Source organism: Brachycentrus maculatus, unplaced genomic scaffold (assembly GCF_059751285.1).
Source record: "Brachycentrus maculatus isolate JH-2025_06_01 unplaced genomic scaffold, ASM5975128v1 h1tg002231l, whole genome shotgun sequence".
NCBI classification, from domain to species: Eukaryota; Metazoa; Arthropoda; class Insecta; order Trichoptera; family Brachycentridae; genus Brachycentrus; species Brachycentrus maculatus.
In genome coordinates this window covers 17,921-25,656 of record NW_028282729.1, presented here as the reverse complement: position 1 = coordinate 25,656, position 7,736 = coordinate 17,921, and the positions used below count along the sequence as shown (strand labels likewise).

The 7,736-nt window shown below is 43.2% G+C and overlaps 2 protein-coding genes across 2 annotated transcripts; both read right to left on the bottom strand.

The window, feature by feature from the left end:
• Positions 1–397: 397 nt before the first annotated feature.
• Positions 398–2,253, bottom strand: LOC148298295 (uncharacterized; the record flags this gene model as incomplete). Its single annotated transcript, XM_088276987.1, has 2 exons — positions 398–577; positions 2,143–2,253. Coding segments are annotated over 2 exons (291 nt in total), but the record flags the coding sequence as incomplete, so codon positions are not given.
• Positions 2,254–6,270: 4,017 nt separating this feature from the next.
• Positions 6,271–7,110, bottom strand: LOC148298294 (uncharacterized). Its single transcript, XM_088276986.1, has 2 exons — positions 6,871–7,110; positions 6,271–6,492 (listed from the first exon to the last, which is right to left on the bottom strand). Exons 1-2 carry the CDS (start codon positions 7,108–7,110, stop codon positions 6,271–6,273), a joined length of 462 nt encoding a protein of 153 aa, XP_088133112.1.
• Positions 7,111–7,736: the final 626 nt, after the last annotated feature.

Here is a 7,736-nt window from a genome sequence, read left to right as displayed (position 1 = left end):
ATTCCTTCTCGTGCTGCTTCTCGAGTTCGTGCTGCTCATGAACCTGCTTCTCTAATGCTTTATGCATTTCCTTTTCGAGTTCCTTTTGCTGCTTAAGTGCCTACTTCTCGAGTTCCTACTGATGTTTCCTTTCCTTCTCTAATTCCTTCTCGTGCTGCTTCTCGAGTTCGTGCTGCTCATGGGCCTGCTTCTCTAATGCTTTATGCATTTCCTTTTCAAGTTCCTTTTGCTGCTTAAGTGCCTACTTCTCGAGTTCCTACTGATGTTTCCTTTCCTTCTCTAATTCCTTCTCGTGCTGCTTCTCGAGTTCGTGCTGCTCATGGGCCTGCTTCTCTAATGCTTTATGCATTTCCTTTTCAAGTTCCTTTTGCTGCTTAAGTGCCTACTTCTCGAGTTCCTATTTATGTTTCCTTTCCTTCTCTAATTCCTTCTCGTGCTGCTTCTCGAGTTCGTGCTGCTCATGAACCTGCTTGTCTAATGCTTTATGCATTTCCTTTTCGAGTTCTTGCTGCTCATGGGCCTGCTTCTCTAATGTTTTATGCATTTCCTTTTCGAGTTCCTTTTGCTGCTTAAGTGCCTACTTCTCGAGTTCCTACTGATGTTTCCTTTCCTTCTCTAATTCCTTCTCGTGCTGCTTCTCGAGTTCGTGCTGCTCATGGGCCTGCTTCTCTAATGCTTTATGCATTTCCTTTTCAAGTTCCTTTTGCTGCTTAAGTGCCTACTTCTCGAGTTCCTATTTATGTTTCCTTTCCTTCTCTAATTCCTTCTCATGCTGCTTCTCGAGTTCGTGCTGCTCATGAACCTGCTTGTCTAATGCTTTATGCATTTCCTTTTCGAGTTCGTGCTGCTCATGAACCTGCTTGTCTAATGCTTTATGCATTTCCTTTTCGAGTTCCTTTTGCTGCTTAAGTGCCTACTTCTCGAGTTCCTATTTATGTTTCCTTTCCTTCTCTAATTCCTTCTCGTGCTGCTTCTCGAGTTCGTGCTGCTCATGAACCTGCTTGCCTAATGCTTTATGCATTTCCTTTTCGAGTTCCTTTTGCTGCTTAAGTGCCTACTTCTCGAGTTCCTATTTATGTTTCCTTTCCTTCTCTAATTCCTTCTCGTGCTGCTTCTCGAGTTCGTGCTGCTCATGAACCTGCTTGTCTAATGCTTTATGCATTTCCTTTTCGAGTTCTTGCTGCTCATGGGCCTGCTTCTCTAATGCTTTATGCATTTCCTTTTCGAGTTCCTTTTGCTGCTTAAGTGCCTACTTCTCGAGTTCCTACTGATGTTTCCTTTCCTTCTCTAATTCCTTCTCGTGCTGCTTCTCGAGTTCGTGCTGCTCATGGGCCTGCTTCTCTAATGCTTTATGCATTTCCTTTTCAAGTTCCTTTTGCTGCTTAAGTGCCTACTTCTCGAGTTCCTATTTATGTTCCTTTCCTTCTCTAATTCCTTCTCGTGCTGCTTCTCGAGTTCGTGCTGCTCATGAACCTGCTTGTCTAATGCTTTATGCATTTCCTTTTCGAGTTCTTGCTGCTCATGGGCCTGCTTCTCTAATGCTTTATGCATTTCCTTTTCGAGTTCCTTTTGCTGCTTAAGTGCCTACTTCTCGAGTTCCTACTGATGTTTCCTTTCCTTCTCTAATTCCTTCTCGTGCTGCTTCTCGAGTTCGTGCTGCTCATGGGCCTGCTTCTCTAATGCTTTATGCATTTCCTTTTCAAGTTCCTTTTGCTGCTTAAGTGCCTACTTCTCGAGTTCCTATTTATGTTTCCTTTCCTTCTCTAATTCCTTCTCATGCTGCTTCTCGAGTTCGTGCTGCTCATGAACCTGCTTGTCTAATGCTTTATGCATTTCCTTTTCGAGTTCTTGCTGCTCATGGGCCTGCTTCTCTAATGCTTTATGCATTTCCTTTTCGAGTTCCTTTTGCTGCTTAAGTGCCTACTTCTCGAGTTCCTACTGATGTTTCCTTTCCTTCTCTAATTCCTTCTCGTGCTGCTTCTCGAGTTCGTGCTGCTCATGAACCTGCTTGTCTAATGCTTTATGCATTTCCTTTTCGAGTTCTTGCTGCTCATGGGCCTGCTTCTCTAATGCTTTATTCGTTTCCTTTTCTAGTTCCTTTTGCTGCTTAAGTGCCTACTTCTCGAGTTCCTATTTATGTTTCCTTTCCTTCTCTAATTCCTTCTCGTGCTGCTTCTCGAGTTCGTGCTGCTCATGAACCTGCTTGTCTAATGCTTTATGCATTTCCTTTTCGAGTTCTTGTTGCTGCTTAAGTGCCTACTTCTCGAGTTCCTATTTATGTTTCCTTTCCTTCTCTAATTCCTTCTCGTGCTGCTTCTCGAGTTCGTGCTGCTCATGGGCCTGCTTCTCTAATGCTTTATGCATTTCCTTTTCGAGTTCCTTTTGCTGCTTAAGTGCCTACTTCTCGAGTTCCTATTTATGTTTCCTTTCCTTCTCTAATTCCTTCTCATGCTGCTTCTCGAGTTCGTGCTGCTCATGAACCTGCTTGTCTAATGCTTTATGCATTTCCTTTTCGAGTTCTTGCTGCTCATGGGCCTGCTTCTCTAATGCTTTATGCATTTCCTTTTCGAGTTCCTTTTGCTGCTTAAGTGCCTACTTCTCGAGTTCCTACTGATGTTTCCTTTCCTTCTCTAATTCCTTCTCGTGCTGCTTCTCGAGTTCGTGCTGCTCATGAACCTGCTTGTCTAATGCTTTATGCATTTCCTTTTCGAGTTCTTGCTGCTCATGGGCCTGCTTCTCTAATGCTTTATGCATTTCCTTTTCGAGTTCTTGCTGCTCATGGGCCTGCTTCTCTAATGCTTTATGCATTTCCTTTTCGAGTTCTTGTTGCTGCTTAAGTGCCTACTTCTCGAGTTCCTATTTATGTTTCCTTTCCTTCTCTAATTCCTTCTCGTGCTGCTTCTCGAGTTCGTGCTGCTCATGGGCCTGCTTCTCTAATGCTTTATGCATTTCCTTTTCGAGTTCCTTTTGCTGCTTAAGTGCCTACTTCTCGAGTTCCTATTTATGTTTCCTTTCCTTCTCTAATTCCTTCTCGTGCTGCTTCTCGAGTTCGTGCTGCTCATGAACATGCTTTTCTAATGCTTTATGCATTTCCTTTTCGAGTTCCTTTTGCTGCTTAAGTGCCTACTTCTCGAGTTCCTATTTATGTTTCCTTTCCTTCTCTAATTCCTTCTCGTGCTGCTTCTCGAGTTCGTGCTGCTCATGAACCTGCTTGTCTAATGCTTTATGCATTTCCTTTTCGAGTTCTTGCTGCTGCTTAAGTGCCTACTTCTCGAGTTCCTATTTATGTTTCCTTTCCTTCTCTAATTCCTTCTCGTGCTGCTTCTCGAGTTCGTGCTGCTCATGAACCTGCTTGTCTAATGCTTTATGCATTTCCTTTTCGAGTTCTTGTTGCTGCTTAAGTGCCTACTTCTCGAGTTCCTATTTATGTTTCCTTTCCTTCTCTAATTCCTTCTCGTGCTGCTTCTCGAGTTCGTGCTGCTCATGAACCTGCTTGTCTAATGCTTTATGCATTTCCTTTTCGAGTTCTTGCTGCTCATGGGCCTGCTTCTCTAATGCTTTATGCATTTCCTTTTCTAGTTCTTGTTGCTGCTTAAGTGCCTACTTCTCGAGTTCCTATTTATGTTTCCTTTCCTTCTCTAATTCCTTCTCGTGCTGCTTCTCGAGTTCGTGCTGCTCATGAACCTGCTTGTCTAATGCTTTATGCATTTCCTTTTCGAGTTCTTGCTGCTCATGGGCCTGCTTCTCTAATGCTTTATGCATTTCCTTTTCGAGTTCTTGTTGCTCATGGGCCTGCTTCTCTAATGCTTTATTCGTTTCCTTTTCTAGTTCCTTTTGCTGCTTAAGTGCCTACTTCTCGAGTTCCTATTTATGTTTCCTTTCCTTCTCTAATTCCTTCTCGTGCTGCTTCTCGAGTTCGTGCTGCTCATGAACCTGCTTGTCTAATGCTCTATGCATTTCCTTTTCGAGTTCTTGTTGCTGCTTAAGTGCCTACTTCTCGAGTTCCTATTTATGTTTCCTTTCCTTCTCTAATTCCTTCTCGTGCTGCTTCTCGAGTTCGTGCTGCTCATGAACCTGCTTGTCTAATGCTTTATGCATTTCCTTTTCGAGTTCTTGTTGCTGCTTAAGTGCCTACTTCTCGAGTTCCTATTTATGTTTCCTTTCCTTCTCTAATTCCTTCTCGTGCTGCTTCTCGAGTTCGTGCTGCTCATGAACCTGCTTGTCTAATGCTTTATGCATTTCCTTTTCTAGTTCTTGTTGCTCATGGGCCTGCTTCTCTAATGCTTTATTCGTTTCCTTTTCGAGTTCCTTTTGCTGCTTAAGTGCCTACTTCTCGAGTTCCTATTTATGTTTCCTTTCCTTCTCTAATTCCTTCTCGTGCTGCTTCTCGAGTTCGTGCTGCTCATGAACCTGCTTGTCTAATGCTTTATGCATTTCCTTTTCGAGTTCTTGCTGCTCATGGGCCTGCTTCTCTAATGCTTTATGCATTTCCTTTTCGAGTTCTTGCTGCTCATGGGCCTGCTTCTCTAATGCTTTATGCATTTCCTTTTCGAGTTCCTTTTGCTGCTTAAGTGCCTACTTCTCGAGTTCCTACTGATGTTTCCTTTCCTTCTCTAATTCCTTCTCGTGCTGCTTCTCGAGTTCTTGCTGCTCATGGGCCTGCTTTTCTAATGCTTTATGCATTTCCTTTTCGAGTTCCTTTTGCTGCTTAAGTGCCTACTTCTCGAGTTCCTATTTATGTTTCCTTTCCTTCTCTAATTCCTTCTCGTGCTGCTTCTCGAGTTCGTGCTGCTCATGAACCTGCTTGTCTAATGCTTTATGCATTTCCTTTTCGAGTTCCTTTTGCTGCTTAAGTGCCTACTTCTCGAGTTCCTATTTATGTTTCCTTTCCTTCTCTAATTCCTTCTCGTGCTGCTTCTCGAGTTCGTGCTGCTCATGAACCTGCTTGTCTAATGCTTTATGCATTTCCTTTTCGAGTTCCTTTTGCTGCTTAAGTGCCTACTTCTCGAGTTCCTATTTATGTTTCCTTTCCTTCTCTAATTCCTTCTCGTGCTGCTTCTCGAGTTCTTGCTGCTCATGGGCCTGCTTTTCTAATGCTTTATGCATTTCCTTTTCGAGTTCTTGCTGCTCATGGGCCTGCTTCTCTAATGCTTTATGCATTTCCTTTTCGAGTTCCTTTTGCTGCTTAAGTGCCTACTTCTCGAGTTCCTATTTATGTTTCCTTTCCTTCTCTAATTCCTTCTCGTGCTGCTTCTCGAGTTCTTGCTGCTCATGGGCCTGCTTGTCTAATGCTTTATGCATTTCCTTTTCGAGTTCCTTTTGCTGCTTAAGTGCCTACTTCTCGAGTTCCTACTGATGTTTCCTTTCCTTCTCTAATTCCTTCTCGTGCTGCTTCTCGAGTTCGTGCTGCTCATGAACCTGCTTGTCTAATGCTTTATGCATTTCCTTTTCGAGTTCGTGCTGCTCATGAACCTGCTTGTCTAATGCTTTATGCATTTCCTTTTCGAGTTCTTGCTGCTCATGAACCTGCTTGTCTAATGCTTTATGCATTTCCTTTTCGAGTTCTTGTTGCTGCTTAAGTGCCTACTTCTCGAGTTCCTATTTATGTTTCCTTTCCTTCTCTAATTCCTTCTCGTGCTGCTTCTCGAGTTCGTGCTGCTCATGAACCTGCTTGTCTAATGCTTTATGCATTTCCTTTTCGAGTTCTTGCTGCTCATGAGCCTGCTTGTCTAATGCTTTATGCATTTCCTTTTCGAGTTCCTTTTGCTGCTTAAGTGCCTACTTCTCGAGTTCCTACTGATGTTTCCTTTCCTTCTCTAATTCCTTCTCGTGCTGCTTCTCGAGTTCTTGCTGCTCATGGGCCTGCTTTTCTAATGCTTTATGCATTTCCTTTTCGAGTTCCTTTTGCTGCTTAAGTGCCTACTTCTCGAGTTCCTACTGATGTTTCCTTTCCTTCTCTAATTCCTTCTCGTGCTGCTTCTCGAGTTCGTGCTGTTCATGAACCTGCTTGTCTAATGCTTTATGCATTTCCTTTTCGAGTTCCTTTTGCTGCTTAAGTGCCTACTTCTCGAGTTCCTATTTATGTTTCCTTTCCTTCTCTAATTCCTTCTCGTGCTGCTTCTCGAGTTCGTGCTGCTCATGAACCTGCTTGTCTAATGCTTTATGCATTTCCTTTTCGAGTTCGTGCTGCTCATGAACCTGCTTGTCTAATGCTTTATGCATTTCCTTTTCGAGTTCCTTTTGCTGCTTAAGTGCCTACTTCTCGAGTTCCTATTTATGTTTCCTTTCCTTCTCTAATTCCTTCTCGTGCTGCTTCTCGAGTTCGTGCTGCTCATGAACCTGCTTGTCTAATGCTTTATGCATTTCCTTTTCGAGTTCTTGCTGCTCATGGGCCTGCTTCTCTAATGCTTTATGCATTTCCTTTTCGAGTTCTTGTTGCTCATGGGCCTGCTTCTCTAATGCTTTATTCGTTTCCATTTCTAGTTCCTTTTGCTGCTTAAGTGCCTACTTCTCGAGTTCCTATTTATGTTTCCTTTCCTTCTCTAATTCCTTCTCGTGCTGCTTTTCGAGTTCTTGTTGCTCATGCGCCTGCTTGTCTAATACTTTATGCATTTCCTTTTCTAGTTCTTGTTGCTGCTTAAGTGCCTACTTCTCTAGTGCCTATTTATGTTTCCTTTCCTTCTCTAATTCCTTCTCGTGCTGCTTCTCGAGTTCGTGCTGCTCATGAACCTGCTTGTCTAATGCTTTATGCATTTCCTTTTCGAGTTCCTTTTGCTGCTTAAGTGCCTACTTCTCGAGTTCCTATTTATGTTTCCTTTCCTTCTCTAATTCCTTCTCGTGCTGCTTCTCGAGTTCGTGCTGCTCATGAACCTGCTTGTCTAATGCTTTATGCATTTCCTTTTCGAGTTCTTGCTGCTCATGGGCCTGCTTCTCTAATGCTTTATGCATTTCCTTTTCGAGTTCTTGCTGCTCATGGGCCTGCTTCTCTAATGCTTTATGCATTTCCTTTTCGAGTTCTTGCTGCTCATGGGCCTGCTTCTCTAATGCTTTATGCATTTCCTTTTCGAGTTCTTGCTGCTCATGGGCCTGCTTGTCTAATGCTTTATGCATTTCCTTTTCGAGTTCCTTTTGCTGCTTAAGTGCCTACTTCTCGAGTTCCTACTGATGTTTCCTTTCCTTCTCTAATTCCTTCTCGTGCTGCTTCTCGAGTTCGTGCTGCTCATGAACCTGCTTGTCTAATGCTTTATGCATTTCCTTTTCGAGTTCTTGCTGCTCATGGGCCTGCTTCTCTAATGCTTTATGCATTTCCTTTTCGAGTTCTTGCTGCTCATGGGCCTGCTTCTCTAATGCTTTATGCATTTCCTTTTCGAGTTCTTGCTGCTCATGGGCCTGCTTGTCTAATGCTTTATGCATTTCCTTTTCGAGTTCCTTTTGCTGCTTAAGTGCCTACTTCTCGAGTTCCTACTGATGTTTCCTTTCCTTCTCTAATTCCTTCTCGTGCTGCTTCTCGAGTTCGTGCTGCTCATGAACCTGCTTGTCTAATGCTTTATGCATTTCCTTTTCGAGTTCTTGCTGCTCATGGGCCTGCTTCTCTAATGCTTTATGCATTTCCTTTTCGAGTTCTTGCTGCTCATGGGCCTGCTTCTCTAATGCTTTATGCATTTCCTTTTCGAGTTCTTGCTGCTCATGAGCCTGCTTCTCTAATGCTTTATGCATTTCCTTTTCGAGTTCCTTTT

Excerpts from the sequence above, each read along its gene's own strand:
- LOC148298294 (XM_088276986.1), bottom strand. The coding sequence starts at position 7,110 with ATGCATAAAGCATTAGACAAGCAGGCCCATGAGCAGCAAGAACTCGAA. Across the intron at positions 6,493-6,870 it reads ATAAAGCATTAGACAAGCAG|CAAAAGGAACTAGAAATGGA; the intron begins GTTCATGAGCAG and ends GCACTTAAGCAG.